The 16,572-nt window shown below is 41.3% G+C and overlaps 1 protein-coding gene across 3 annotated transcripts in view; it reads right to left on the bottom strand.

Annotated features, from left to right (window-relative positions):
• Positions 1-16,572, bottom strand: part of RARB (retinoic acid receptor beta) — a 278,793-nt gene that overhangs the window by 49,049 nt on the left and 213,172 nt on the right. For all 3 annotated transcript variants that reach the window (XM_087712874.1, XM_087712875.1, XM_087712873.1), the window contains one exon: positions 388-529. In XM_087712874.1, the coding sequence (XP_087569000.1) occupies positions 388-529 (142 nt within the window). The remainder of the gene's footprint in view (positions 1-387; positions 530-16,572) is intronic.

Here is a 16,572-nt window from a genome sequence, read left to right as displayed (position 1 = left end):
TTTTGTATGTGTATGTGTTTTACTGTGTCACTTACTGCTTCATGTGCAGTCTTTTGTTCTCTATCTTTCTCACCATTTTCTTTTCAAGGATCTTTAAATACTTATACCTAATTTTTAGTCTAGATTGCTTATTATAAAGACCCTAGTAATAAAGTACTGAGTTGCAACTGAGAGGTGCAAATGAACTGCAAGAATTCAAGCTACCTAAACTTTGTGCAGAAACTGCTAACAAAATGCACAATACATGACAGCCTTATGAAAAAATAGACATTTGATGTTTTCACTCCAACATTTGATCTCAACTAGTCCAATTACATAGCTAGATTCCCATGAATGTTATTATGATCGGAACAGAAAGATAAAGCAAATGATACAATTTCTACTTACATTCTTTGGACATTCCCACTTCAAAGCATTTCTGTAGTCTGCAGTATTGGCAGCGATTCCTAGTGACTTTATTAATAACACAGTTCTTATCTCGGTGACATGTATAAACCATGTTCTTTTGAATGCTCCTGCGGAAAAAACCCTGCAATCAAGCAAAAAAGAAAAATGAGTGAAGTGAAAACTGTTATTGTATTTCAAATTGTTCTGTTAAGTGTCACATTATAATGCATAATGTGGGTAAAAGTTGAGGGGGGAGAAAAACTACCCCTTCAGCAAGTTTATGAAACATTAACAACTTATCACTACATCTTAAATACAACTACCAGTTTACAGTAGACTGGGTTTAATTTCTCCAATGTGTTGTATGCATTACTTCTCAATCCTTTTCTGCACATTGTATACTATGCAATGAATGGCATGATAAGGAAATAATGCTATAATGGTTAGGATTTAGTAATATACTGGAATAGTATTTAAGTTGTTGGACTGGACTAAGATCCAGGCCTACAAACATGGAAATGTCAGTTGGTGCAAGATATTCTATTTCAGTCCAATGAATCTCACAGTGGAGAATAAGTGAAGAGAATCCTGGGTACCACTTGAGAACCTGAATAAAAGATAAGATAAATCTGACAAATGCATTTTAAAAAATTGATTTCCTTGACTGGCTTTTTCTTTTAAACTAACATTGCATCAAATAAGTATTTTTGTCATCCAAACAGTAAGAGTATCCTTAATGCAGTAGACATCAATTAAATTAATTGATTAATTTTAATAATTAATTAACAAATCATACATAAAATCACAGTTTTGATACATTTGTCTGCTCATTTGAGAAGTCAAATTAAAATATCACCAGTCATCTACTTGTACATATTCAAGGAAGTCTAGTTCTTACGTACTTATCAGTTCAAACTTCAAACAGTACTTATCTCAATATTAAGATACAAGCTGTCATTATTACTTATAGTTAGTTGAAGATGCTATCAAATAATAGTATTTTCTGAAGATTAAATATAACTAACCCTTAATTCTGTCTTCATAGGACTTAATATGCATCTATATTGAAATCACAATGTAATATAATGAATTGAATTCTAACATTTTTAACCTGCAATTAAGCATCACCGAAAATTTAAAAAAAAATTGATCACATTAGAAGATGGATCCGTCCAAATATGTTAGATAGAGGTCACGTAACATAAGATACAATGAAGTATATTTGGATTCTCAGATTTTTCTTGACTTTCTTGATTACTGGTGTGTGTGTGTGTGTGTGTGTGTGGTGTGCATGCGCACATACGCACATACACACATGTACTTGTTCGTTCTCTGCGTGCTCTCTATTTCTCTGTGTGTATGTATATCCCAACCCTTAAGTGAATTTGTGTATGCACATCTGTGTGAGTATGTGTGTGAGAGGTGTACATACACACACACATATATCAATCTTTATGTGAACTTGGTGCCAATTTTAAATTAGTTAGTTTTATGAATGGAAAGGGATATGCAAAAATTATGAATTTAATCCTGAATAACCATCACTATTTGAATGCAAAATACCAGACAAATTTCAACTTTTGGAAATAGGCTTCCCAGACAGCTCCTAGAAGTTGGAAGTTCCTCTAGAAAGAAATACACCAACATTAACGGTGCTGCAGCTAGAACAAACAAAGATAGACAATTAGCAAATATTAGAGATAACATGCACAGAAGAAGTTCCATGCAGTGCAAAGGGCTATCTGAATTCAAATTAATACAGATACTGGCATTATGGGATTAAAGAATAATGCTTTTTTTTAAAAAAATAAGCTATCCAATCCACAGAATGAAAGAAACAAAACCTGCAATACGAGGAAGGACACTCTACCCATTTGACTTCCATTTACAGGTCACCTGTTTGACAGTTGTCCTGTTACGCTACCAACCTAGGCAATCCTTTTAACCCAAGGGTCCTATTACAACTGCTAAGAAAGAACATGAGAAGGCCCCTCTCATTTACAGGAAGAGAACAGGAATGCATTAGTACATGCTTACCTTGTTCCCACTCCTGTCTTGGCATCTTCCCCAAAATAAAGTTTTGGGGGTGGGGGGGGGGTTTCACAACCCAAAAAGCTTGCCCATCACAATATAGGCATTTTGAAGATCTTAGAAGCTACTAGAAGAGAGGGCACTAGAAGAATTGGGGCAGCTGTGGAGAAAGCGCATGCCAGAAAATTAACTAGTAGGAAATAACCCACATAATCTTACAAACTAAGCTTTTCCTGGAAATGTGCTCTCATTTCGATACTAATATTAGAAAACAAGCATGTAGCTGGAAACCTTACATTTGCCAGAAGACTTCTCAAATTTGGAACTTATGGTCTCCTGTCACTAATTGTACTAAAATTGGTCATAATGACTGGGACTAATAGGAACTTCTAATTCAAAATAAAGAGATCTTAATCCCTGATATAAAGGATGCATAATTCTCCAATCTAAATACAACCAAATACTAACAGAATATAGGCTAAAATCAGACCCATCTTTCTTGAAAAGTATTTTTTTAATAGAGTAGTCTTGTACATTTGGCATTTTCCTCTGAGAGAATTATACATATCCTAAGATGATATGTAATTTATTATCTCTAATAACAATAATGCAGTGACTTCAAATTAATAGCCAGCAGGGTATGAGTTATCAAAGTTATTTTTCAAGAATTCATTTGCCCACATTTCACTCTATTTATTAGCACTGAGTATTCTTACAAGGGAGCATATAATGCCTGTGAGGCATAAGGAATTTACATGAACAATTCTCATTAGTGTTAATGGCTGTTCAATACCTACATAAATCCTCTGTGATAGAAGCATGAGAGAGTCAGTGATAAAAATAAGCAGGAAAGATATTACCCTTGCCAGGCAATATATTGTCAGAAACCAGTATATCCCAAACTGCATGTGTTTTAATTGACATCTAAAGAAGGCTTTTGGAAGAGGAATAAACAGTGAGAATGCTTTGTCTGAGCATGACATGTACATTAACAAATTATAAAAGAAATTTGGATATTTCTATTTTAATTTAGTTAATAGATAGAGAATGATGCAGCAACCCACTTCCTGAAAAAATACTTTCATTAGTTACATTCTTATTTATATATACACGGTACTTTTTCTTTTCATCCTTTCCTCCCAAGCTCTACAATTCAAAATTCTTCAGAACAGAATATCTGGTCTCCTTTATCCAACCCATTCCTTCTCAATAATTTCTCTTAAAGGTTGTTGGATAGAGTATCATCTTAGTCATGTTGCATTAGATGTCCTAATTTACAGATTGCAATGGGACGAAAAACACCTAAATAATTCAAAATCAACTGTATCGACGTGTGTTCTTTGAGCATTCGCCATTGGCAAAGCAGATGGATTCTTTTTCACATTTAATTGTGTTGATACCTTATCTGCCCCATCGAAAGTGGAGAATGGTATGTGAAACCACATGTACCCAAGAACAAATAAAGACAGTTCCTATTTAAAGCCAGAGTATGCCATTTAGACAATATTACTCTAGCACAACACTAAAAAAGAAACAAAAGAAGAGAAAAAAAGACCAAACTTCTTATTATTTACTTTTGTAATAGTTGTCTATTACTATGTCAAACATGAAAGAGTTTAGTTCAAAGATAGGTTGTTCAAGAAGATCTGAAAAGATTTAATAACTAGCACCACAAAGAACTTTTGAATGCCACCTGGATACAAAGGAGGTCATTGTAATCACATCCTCTATGATAATACACGAAACAGCTCTTTGCTCAAAATTCAAAGGCCTTTAAACCAACATAAATGTTTGAAACATATTGCCTTGTTATCCAACATGATGAAAAGAGAAGTATCTATACCAGCATATTATATTCAGCCTTAAGGAAAAATGGGTCGGTGGCAAACAAATCTAACAAATAAATAAATGTTGCAGAAAATTGGAAAGAAATCTACTATAAACCACTGTTTTCTCAAAAGGAAAACGCCTTAGTTTAGTATAGTGTGTATCTTTTAAAATCATGAGAATACATAGCATTGCCTGGTTATATGCATGCCTCCTATTGACAAAGGCACAAATTTATAAGTAGAAAACTAAACTTGCAAATTAGTTTAGGTTAAGCAGTGGAAACAAAAAAGTGATCCAGTGCCAGCTGAGATCTTTTATGGGAACAGCTCATTCAACCAGCTTTCATTAACTGTAAGTATCAGCTTTTGTATACAAAATAGCTTCCAAACTGACTTCTCTGTGGTTACCCAAAAAGAAAGCTAATTCAAATGACATATAATATGCTCTTTTACAATGTTAGTACAAAGAATACACAAATACTTTAGGCACCCTTTTTCAAAGAACCGTGCTTAGATAAGGCCTATTTAGATTAGCCTGATAAAACAGTCAAACACAAAAGCCAAGGAAGAAGTAGCTCTGTCTAAATTCAGCAGCGCTAATACTTGCTAAGTCACACATAAAACACTTGGGAAGCTGATCTTGAAAAAGCTAAGCAAGTTCATTGTTAGCTACTATTTAGATAAAAAATTCTGGGGCTATATGACTAAGGAAGGGGAAGATGAAAAACAGAAACTGTGAATTTTAGTCCCGCTTTAGTCATGAAAGCCATCTGGGTGGCTTTGGACCAGTCACTTTCTCTCAGTCCTCACAGGGTTGCTGTTGTGAGGAAAATAGGAGGTAGAATGTATGTTGGATATGTTTGTCACTTTAAGTTAGTTACAAAAATAATAAAGGCAGGATATAAATAAATATGTAAAAGAGAGAAAGAAAAAGAAAGAGAAAGACAGAGACAGAGACAGGGAGGGTGGGACAGAGGGCGGGAGGAAAGTGGGGAACCGTTTTCAGAACTGTTTAGAGTTTTATGTTTAGCACTGTAGGAAGTTATCACCCAGCCCACTCCTAGAAAAATGAAATATCCTAGGAAATATTGAAAAGGCTGAATATTACGTTTCTCTGGATGTGAAAAGGAAGAAACATGTTTCAAAAAGACAAAGTAACTCTCCCTGCAGCTTCCTGCCCCCACCTTTTGTCAATGAGCCATTAAAGCCTGCGTTAGTTCACTTTACATAATAAAGAGTTCTCCCCTTCAGCTCCAGGGGCATGGGATTAAGGCATGATAATATTGGCCCTTTACTCAACTGACCACATGGCATCTGAGAACTCAACCAAACCTGGACTCAAAACTCAGCCTAGAGAGTTGTCCCTTCATGGCCCCATGTGAGTCGGACAACCAATCAGAATACATTTCTTGCACAGGAGCAGGAGGCAGATAGGTTGGGGCCGAACAGATTATAAAAAGCCCTGCAAGCCCCTCCCTCACCCCTTCTTCTTCTTCACCCAACACCTGGAAGCATGTGATCACCTTTTTCCCCCAGAACCTCCAGCCATGTCCTGTCCACCATTAAAACATTAAACCATTTTTATAAGCAGCCTCCATGCCTCCAGTGTCTTTTTCCCCACTTGGAGCCGAACCCAGAAGGACATTTCTTCCAACAGTATTTTAAAATCTATCCTGATTAGATATTAACTCTTCCATCTGCATATAAAGAAGTTTACAAGAAAGGCAAAGAAAGAATAAATGGTGCTCAGCCGTACTTTGCCTCCTACCATGTAAAGGTATAGAGAAGATAGCTGGCTTGATTGAATGATACAATGACAATGTCTCATGTATTCACTGAAGGGCTTATCTTCTGTTCAAGGTAGGTTTCTCTCAAAAAAGGTTCCGTAACGTATGTATTAGAAGAATACTGGAAGCCCCGAGCAGAGGCTTATTCCTGTATAAATACTCAGTGAACCAATGAAATATTTAATATACAGATACTTCCTTATTTAAAAGTCAAAAGTTTGCTTTCCCCTTAGGCAATTTCTGGAAAAGATTTTCAGCCTGAATAAAGAGATTTTTTTGAACTGAGCTACTTACTGATGTACTTCAATCCCATATAAGAATAAATTTATTTGAATTCAACTGGAACTACTTCCAACTAATACTTACAGAATTGTTCTGCTTAGTTTTCTGTCCATATTATTAAACACACAGAATCACACATTCTGTATGTTTAATAATGCGGGGAGACATGACTCTGACAGTATTACAAGATCTTTCCTATTTGTAGAAAGAATGGTAGAATATTAAGCATGTAAAATCAGATGAAATAAATAGAACAAAAACAAAAGGTGCAGTCTTGACATGTAGTTTCAATTCTGAAATACAGTATCAAATGCTTAAATAATTAAATAAACATGTCTCTTTGGGCAGAACAAATGTTGGTCCTTATCTGAACATTGATTTTCAGGTGATGCGGGAAGGGCTAAGTGTGGGATATCGTCAAAGCCTGATTGATCCAAAGACTGAGGGGAATTCTTTAATACGCGTCTTCCTCCCTTCAGCTCCCCAGTTTCCTTGAGGTAACACATGCCAAACAACTGAAATGACATAAAAGACAACCAGACCACCCTAACCCTCCATCTGACTGACTACATCTAATCAGGGAGGGATGTAGCCCCTCTCGCATCACACTGAAAATCAACATTTAGGTAAGGACCAATGTTTGTTTTCCAGTGTGTGATGCGGGAGGGGCTAAGTGTGGGACGTACCCAAGCTGGAGTCCCTAGGGTGAGAAGATCTAAGACGTAGGAAGTGGGGTGGCCACCACCTGTTGAAGGACTCTACATCCAAAGGATGCTTCAGTGGATGCAAAGGCATCCAGCCGATAGTGTTGAATAAAGGTCATCAGAGTTGTTCATGTGGCTGGCCTGCAGATGTCCTTGAATTGGGCTCTAGTAGCCCATGCTGCCATAGTCGCTGCACTCCATGTGGACTGAGCTATGATCCCTGGAGGAGGAGTCTGGCCTGAGGCTTTGTACGCTGTGACAATGGACTGCCTGAGCCACCTGCAAATGGTCGTGGAAGAGACCCTAGCTCCCATGGTGGTGGGTTGGAATGAGGCAAATAGTGTCTCAGATTTATGAAATGCTGCCGTGTGTCGGAGATAAATACTTCTCGTGGGAAGGTGCTGGGCAAAAGTTTGGGAGTATGATTCTCTGCGTTCTATGGAAGGTAGAATTAATCTTTGGAAAGAATGTTGGATCCAACCTAAGGACCACCCAATCCTGGTGGAATACGCATAGGTTCCCTTTAGATGACAGTGCCCCCAGTTCCAAAATGCGCCTGGTGGAAATTATGGCCATCAGGAATGCAACCTTCAGAGATAGAAGCCTGAGGTGGATTGTCCTTAATGGTTCGAAGGGGGAGCACATCAAGACTCTAAGGACTAAGGGGAGGTCCCATGTGGGGAACCTATGGACCATTGGCGGATGCTGGTTAGCTGCTCCCTGTAGGAATCTCCTGACATTAGGGAGTAGCAACAGGGGGTGGTACCTTCCCCGGAGAGCACTGAAGACAGCACCGCCATCTGTCGCCGAAGGGTGTTGTGGGACAGGCTTTTGTCCAGGCAGTCCTGCAAAAAATCGAGAACTTGGGGAACAGAGGCCATAGTTTGAGAAATGTTGAAGGAGGAGCACCTCCTGGTGAATGCCAACCATGTGGAATTATATATCCTCATGGTTGACGGGGGCCTAGACACCTCAATGGTTGTGTTGACCCTAGCAGAAATATTTGCATTCTTCAGGGGGCTCCACTCAAGTGCCAAGCGTTCAAGTGGAGCCACTGGGGGTCCAGGTGGATTAGGACACCCTGGCACAAAGAGATCTCCTCCTGAGGAATCCGCCATGGGGCGGAGACGTACATCTGGATCAAGTCCGCAAACCATGGCCGTCTGGGCCAGTGTGGTGCTAGCAGAATTAGCACTACTTCCTTTGTCTCTACCTTGCTCAGGGTCACCGAATCAGAGGGAGGTGTAGAGTAGGCCTTTCGGCCATCTGCTGCTCACGACATCCGTCCCTTCTGCGGTCCAAGTTGGAAACTTTGAGAAGAAGCACAGGAGCTGCGCGTTTGCCAATGTCGCAAATAGGTCCACCAACGGTGTACTGAATAGATGACAAATCTTGTGGAACAGTCTGGGGTGGAGCTGCCACTCCCCACGGTCTATTGTCACTCGGCTCTGCCAATAGCAGTAGACTTATAGCAATAGCAGTAGACTTATATACCGCTTCATAGGCCTTTCAGGCCTCTCTAAGCGGTTTACAGAGAGTCAGCATATTGCCCCCAACAATCTGGGTCCTCATTTTACCCACCTCGGAAGGATGGAAGGCTGAGTCAACCCTGAGCCGGTGAGATTTGAACCGCTGACCTGCTGATCTAGCAGTAGCCTGCAGTGCTGCATTTAACCACTGCGCCACCTTGCCAATCGGCCTGGTGATTGGCTGTGCCTGATATGTGTTCTGCCACTATTGATGACACATGTCTCTCCACCCATGACTCCAGTTTCAGAGCTTCGAGCCTTCAAGGCTCCTGGAGTGCGTGTCCCCCTGACGGTTCACGTGTGCCTTTGTGGCGACAATGTTCGTCAGGAGAAAACGTGCAGTTCGATTAGGGAGTCCTGGAATTGGTGAAGTGCCAAGCGAGCAGCCTTCAGCTCTAGCCAGTTTATATTGTGGCACAGGACTGAGACTGTCCACCGACCCTGCACCAGCTGGGAGCCCATAAGAGGCCCCCAACCAAATAGTCTTGCATCCATTGTTATTGTAATCCACTCTGGCTCTCTGAACTTGGAGCCGCAAAGAAGCGCCGACACTGCAGGGAAAGCTGCACATCTGCTGGCAGAAGGATTGTCATTAATGAGTTGCTCAGAAGAACGGTTTAAACATGGAGGGAATGAAGAGCCCAGAAAAAGCTGGAGGATCGGGAGAAGGGCTTCCTTGTCCTTGGATAGTTGCATTTTGTGTTGGGCCTCCTCCTCCAAGACAGAGTCTTCACCGACCATAGAAGGTGAGGGAAGTATGGAGGTTGTGTCAGGCCTTTGGTGCTAGAGAGCCTGACATGGGACCCCATCTGGGGCCCTTTGTCTCCTTCAGACTTGCCCCCTTGCTGGCTCAAGCCTATGACAATGCCCTTGGTAATGGCTGATAGAAATAAGCCTCCGGATGCTTTCTGGTAAAAGGACTGACCGAGCACTGATGAGAGCCTATATCAGGACCTATCTCGTGGCAATACGGGCGGCAAAATGTGCGCATTTTTCCGCTCTTATTGCATCCGCAGAATCGTGCCCAGCTGCTTTGTTTAGAATAGCCCGCTCCCTCTTGAAAGGGAGGGATGCGGACGACCCTTTACAGGGTAGAGCTGAGGAATTTGTCCAGTTTCTGGCAGATAAAGTCGCTCGGATTAGGACGGACATGGACTCCAATTGCACGGTACCAGCCGAGGTACCGGGGGAAGGTCTTGAGCGGGATTTTATGGAGCGAGTTTCAACTTGTCGCTCCTGAGGAAGTGGACAAGGCCATGGGAGCAGTGAGTGCCTCCACCTGTATACTGGACCCGTGCCCCTCCTGGCTGGTCTCGACCAGCAGGAAGGTGACACGTGGCTGGCTCCAGACGATTGTCAACACCTCTCTCCGGGATGGATCCTTCCCACACCTCCTAAAGGATGCAGTGGTGAGACCCCTCCTGAAGAAACCTTCTCTGGACCCAGCCATTTTGAACAACTATCGTCCAGTCCCCCCCTTCTTAGGGAAGGTTGTTGAGAAGGTGGTGGCCTTTCAACTCCGACGGACCCTTGGATGAAACTGATTATCTGGATCCTTTTCAGTCGGATTTCAGGCCTGGTTACAGCACGGAAACTGCTTTGGTCACGCTGATCGATGATCTCTGGCACTCTATCGGAGTGCTTCTTGACCTCTCAGCGGCCTTTGATACCATTGACCATGGTATCCTTCTGCAATGGTTGCAAGAGGTGGGAGTGGGAGGCACCGTTTTACGGTGGTTCTCCTCCTACCTCTTGGACAGGTCGCAGTTGGTGTTGGTTGGAGGGCAGAGATCGACCCCTAGGCCCCTCAATTTTGGGGTGCCGCAGGGCTCGGTCCTGTCCCCCCTCCTATTTAACATCTACATGAAGCCGCTGGGTGAGATCATACGCCGGCATGGGATTAAATACCACCAATACGCGGACGATACGCAACTGTATCTGTCCGCCCCATGCCAACTCAGCGAAGCGGTAGAAGTAATGTGCCAGTGCCTGGAGGCTGTCAGGGTCCGGATGGGAGCGAACAAGCTTGCACTCAATCCCGACAAGACTGAGTGGCTATTGATGCTCCCTCCCAAGGATGGTCAAGCTATTCCATCTCTTAGCCTGGGGGGTGAAATTATACACCCCTCAGAGAGGGCTCGCAATTTGGGAGTCCTCCTGGATTAGCAGCTGACGTTAGAACATCACTTGTCAGCTGTGAACAGGGGGACCTTTGCCCAGGTTCGCCTGGTGCACCAGTTGTGACCCTATCTGGATCGGGAGGCCCTTCAGATAGTCACTCATGCCCTTGTGACCTCAAGACTCGATTACTGTAACACGCTCTACATGGGGCTGCCCTTGAAGAGTGTTCGAAGACTTCAGCTAGTCCAGAATGCAGCCGCACAAGCAATAGTGGGTGTACCTAGGTACACCCACATTACACCTATCCTCCCCGAGCTGCACTGGCTTCCCATTGGTCTCCGGACACATTTCAAGGTGCTAGTTGTTACTTTTAAAGCCCTACATGGTTTAGGACCTGGCTACTTGATAGACTGCCTCCTGCCATTTACCTCCCAGAGACCTATAAGATCCCACAGACTAGGCCTCCTCTGGATTCCATTTGCCGGTTAATGTCGGCTGGCGACTCCCCGGGGGAGGGCCTTCTCTGTAGCAGCTCCAGCCCTATGGAACGATCTCCCCGTGGAGATCCGGACCCTTACTACTCTTCCGGCCTTCCGCAAAGCGATTAAGACTTGGCTGTTCCGGCAGGCCTGGGGCTGTTGATTTATCCAGCCCCATTCTGAGCTATGAATGTTGTGAAATTTTAATGTCTGTTTTTTAATTTTTATATGTTCCCCCTTCCTGCTTTTATCTGTAAGCCGCCCTGAGTCTCTCGAGAGTGGGCGGCATATAAATCCTAATAAACACAAACACACAAACACAGCTCCAGGTCATCTAGGTCTTCCTCTGTGAGCCTGTCAGCTTCTGCTTTGCTGTTGCTTCAGTTGCCATGAAACGGGGAGGGAGGGCATAGTATTTTTGGGTGGGGTTACTCGTTGTGCTGGAGGAATGTTCTGGAGTTCTCTGGATGGTCAGACTACGCATGCGTGGGTGTTTCCCGCCTGGACTAACGGCACCGACATTCCATCTTCGTGATGCCTTTTGAAGTTATCTCACACCTGACACTTGAAGGACTTATGATTGGACTAGGCCTATGATGCCAGGGGGTGTGGAATGGGCTATTCTATATATCAACTGCTTTCGCGCCTAATTAATCAGACTTCGCTATGCAACCGCTCTTTAACCATTTTTAATTAGTAAAAGTACATTTGATTTTCCACGTATGGAGTCTCATGGTCTTTCTTTCCTAATTATTAAATGGAGAGGTGCTGACAGAGCCCCAGTAGATCAGGCTCTTGAGAAGCAAGAGCTGTGGGAAGGAAATCCCAGAAAGTATCTTACAATGGGTCCCCCATCACATCCTGATAACTCTAGGGGAGATGGAAGGGGAAGGAGAGAATTGTAGTCTGGACTGCCTACGAAATCTGGCTGAAGAAATGTAAGGCAAGGAAGGACTGAAGCTTCTGGGTGGAGAGCTAGAATCGGGCTAGGACTAACTGGGGATCTGAACCTGTGAGGGCTGGGCCTAATGGCTTGGGCTTGCCTCTCGGCCCTGGCAATTCTCTTCTCTAATGTGTGCTGCCGGCATTGTTCATCGCACACGGCAGCTCTAGATCGGTGCTGGGCAGCCAAAGGTTTGGAAACCACCGCTCTTGTCCTGGGATCATCCTCCCCCACCCCGTGGCATGGTGGGTCTCTGGAAAGGCTAGCCTGGTGTCAGGCCTGGCAGCCACCATTCTGTTTCTACTCATGCCTCTACTGCATTGACAAGAGCCGCTGCAAACTCCACTTTAACACCAGCCGGTGTTGGGACAACGGGGGAACAAGAAGGCTGCCTCCAGCGCTGTCTATCTATTCCTTGCCGACCTTGATCTCTGTCTGCAATGCAGGGCTCGTCAGTGCAGCACTCAGGATTCCAAAATGGTCCCATCTTGTGGGCAGTCTCACGCAGTCAAAACGGCCGCCGCAAATGAAACGCGGTGCGGCACTCTGCCGGTCATGCTGACAGCCACTTTTGTCGAGCCTCGCCTCGCCAATATAGCTGTTCATGAGCCAAGCCTCACCACCGTGCAGCTGCCCCCAGAGAGCTGCAAAGGATGGAGCCTGTCACCCCTATATGTACAGGGACCGGACAGATCTCCATGTGGCCACAGGGGTAAGAGCCAGGAGCCAAACTGGCACTCCAACCCTGCCCAGAGACAACACTTCGATGGTCCCTTTAACACCAGCAGCTCAGTTAATTTAGAAATTTTGTTTAACAAGCCAATTAGTCAAATTGTAATTATTTCCTCGAATGGAGCCAATTGAAGAGTCTTTTTGGACCAAAAACTGAGAGGAAACTGGGGAGCCAAGGGGAGGAAGAGGTGTATTAAAGAATTTCCCTCAGTCTTTGGACCAATCAGGTTTTGACGATATCCTCCTCCCGCATCACACATCTTTTACACATTGCCAGTAAAAATCCAGCAATAACAAACTGTAACAAACTAATAATTTGTTGCTCTTTAAGAGCATTCCAGATGAACTATTAGTAGTAGGTAGGTGGTATATTTGTTTATATTCTGTCTTTATTATTTTTACAAATAACTGATGGCAGCAAGCACATCCAATACATCTTCCACCTTCTATTTTCTCAACAACAACAACCCTATGAAATGAATTGGGCTGAGAGAGTGACTGGTCCAAAGTTATCCAGCTGGCTTTCATGGCTAAGTGAAGACAAGAACTCACATTCTTCTGCTTTCTAGACTAGTATCTTACCACTAGACCAACTGGCTCTCATTATTCATAGTAGTCATTTAGTATTTTATTCTTTGTACAGAATGTTGGCTAAAAATCCCAAGAGCTGGATTACAATGTATTTGAAGAATGCCAGGATGGAAAAGTGTTATACCCCTGGGAAGAAAGGATATAATTTGTTGCCTCAGGCCATGTTTTTGCCAGTCCCAAAATGGGAATTTATGTGGTTGAATTCTCTGTTGGAAGAATAGGATAGAAATGTAATACAAATGTTACAGACAGATAGACAAAGTACAACCATATTCAGCTACATTTAACTCTTATTTTCTTCCTCTTTAACTTTTTAAGGCAAAACCTTTAGTAAGCTGAAACATATAATTATGGCCACTTGTAAAATAATTCAGCTTCACTGATTTAGAAGAAAGCCACCAAATACATTTCAAACACTTAGATTTGTTGCTATTTAAGATGGATTTCAAATGCAAATAAAGTTGCCATGTCTGGTCATGAGAAAAGCTATTTATGTTAACAGCTTCAATCCTCAAAGTGTGTTCTGTCATAAGCCCCATTAAAACTAATGGAGCCTGCACTATCACAGTGACTTGTGAATTGCAACTTATGGCTTTTTCTAAACTGATCTGGCAGTGTGAAATGACAGAAAATGACACCCAGTCTTACTTTAAGAGTCCTTTTCATGGCCAGAGAAAGTAATCTGCAAATATATATTTATCCCAATATTATTGTGATTCAAACACTCCTTTTGAAAGGAAGAAAAATAATGTGCACCATGAAATAATATTGTTTTGTCAGGCTTCAACTCTTGTTTCCAAGTGGTATGTAATACATAATAAAATTTCTGAAAATAGAACAAGAACAAAAATAAACTAAAAAATAATGGCTCTAGTGTTATAATCTCAGCCCTTCTTCTTTTTCATATGTGATCAGCTTCAGATTATTTACATGCTTTATAACAGTGGTTCCCAAACTTGGCAACTTTAAGACTTGTGGACTCTGCTGGCTGGAGAATTCTGGGAGTTGAAGTCCACAAGTCTTAAAGTTGCCAAGTTTGGGAACCATTGCTTTATAACATCACAACCTGGAAATTGTTGTTTAATTTTGACTTATTTTGGTCTAAATTTATCCAAGCTAAACTGGTAATTATTTATGGGAAAATTAATGTGAACAAATTAGATTACTTCAGTTTCAATGGCACCATAAGAAAAGAATAAACAGCACATTGCTTATTTCTGGATTCTTTGAAATACATTTTGTTAAGGAAATGAAAAACTGGAACCCGAGAGGAAAATATGCAATCAATTTCAAAAATTGCAATTTCTGCAGTTTGAAATCAAATGGTTGAATGAGTTGAGTAACATTATCAAGGCACAAATGTAAAGTTTGTCCATGTTTGAGAAATCAGACTTTTGATTTGAAAAACTGACAATTTATGAAAAAATATGTAAAAGATATAAATGCTAATCTGTTCAAAATAACAAAGAAAAAAGAAGCTTCCAATGTAATTTGTAGATCCAGATAAAGCATCACATAGGAACAAAGAACATGGCAAAAAAAAATAGTTCTTCAGTTCTTGGTTGAGCTCCAAACTTTTGGGATGCCTTTTGTATAAAAAGCAGCAGGATCACTTTCTTTCATCCCCAAGAAACAATTAAACATATTATTGTCAGAAAATTTAAATCATTTTGTCACGTCAGTATATGACAAAGATGGCCAAAAATAAAAGGAGGATAGCTGACAGTCCAGGTTTGAGATATAAGTGACACGCAATGAGGTGAGCTCCCATTACTTTCCCCGGATCCTGCCTGTTACTTGCCCCAGGTCGTGTTTGAAAACATACAAATGTTAATAGGTACATTTTGATGAGAAGGTAACAGAGTTCCAGTATACCATCATGCTGACCACATGACCACAGAAATGTCTTTGGACAATGTTGGCTCCTTTGGCTAAGAAACAGAGATGAGCACTGCCCCCTAAAGTTGGACATAATTGGATAGGAGGAACTTTACCCTTTCTTTAAACTCCTAAATCAAACACTGTTAGCTCCCCAAAACAACTCCACCATATTACCTTCAGGGAAATGCAAACTATGATGGAAACCACCACCACCACCACCCGCACACAAAATTTCTAATGCTATGTGAAATGTGGATTAAACGTGGAGGAATACAAATATTTATATTTTGCTATGAAAAGTAGACTGTAGATCCACTAAAATCAATAGGATAAGAGTGAGAAGATTTTGAAAGTTTTAAGGTTAAGTCAAATTAAATTAAACTTACTCAATTCTTCTAGTGTCTTTGTCAAAAATAAATAACTATAAAAGTATAAATTTGAGTTGAACATGCGCTCTCTTTTCTGAATATTTATATCTTTTACTTTCGAAATGAATTTGTTTCCAAACTAAAACATTTATTAATCCACAAAGAAGCAAACATACACATGTACACACACACACTTGTGTGTGTGAGAGAGAGGAGGCGAGAGAGAGAGACAGAGACAGAGACAGAGAACAAGTGAATGGGTAAATCTTTCATTTTTTGGTCTGAATTTCTTCAAGTCATGTTTGCTACATATTTTATGCCAGAAATGTGCATCATGTTTCAGTACCAAAAGCCTTCTAAATGTTTAGAACACGAGACAAGTCTCTAATAGATGGCTATATGTGCCAAAAAACTTGTTTTTTTCTATTTACCAGCACAATACCAGCATTATTTGGGGTAAGTGCTTGGTATACTCTTTCCTGCCCCATAAATCTTTCGCAGGCTATGTTAGAAAGAAGACAAAGTAGTACCAAAAAGCCAGAGTTTTAAGCAACAACATTAGAATTGTTGAGTCTAGCATATACTGCAAGCTGAAAGTCAAGAAACAGATCAGGAAAAACATAATTTTAGTGAAAAGAAATTATGCTTGTAAATATTAAGATTATTCTTATATTAATTACAGTTTAAAGTTATTTTTTATTTTGATTAATTAGTCCTTCATAAGATTTCATCATAAATTTCAGAAAGCCATTCTTTTCTTTATAGTGCATTCATTTACACCGTATAGTGGCTGCAACATTTGTCATAGAATTATTGCACCTGAATATCGTTAAAAATTAAAATTCAGTTTAAACCACCAAGGTTTCTGATTTTCTTCTCCTCAAGGTCATCGGCTTTTCAACTGAGAC

This window comes from Thamnophis sirtalis, unplaced genomic scaffold (assembly GCF_051295495.1).
Source record: "Thamnophis sirtalis isolate CommonGarterSnake01/CBP01778 unplaced genomic scaffold, rThaSir2_p1.2 scaffold_4, whole genome shotgun sequence".
NCBI classification, from domain to species: Eukaryota; Metazoa; Chordata; class Lepidosauria; order Squamata; family Natricidae; genus Thamnophis; species Thamnophis sirtalis.
This window is presented reverse-complemented; position numbering and strand designations above follow the sequence as displayed.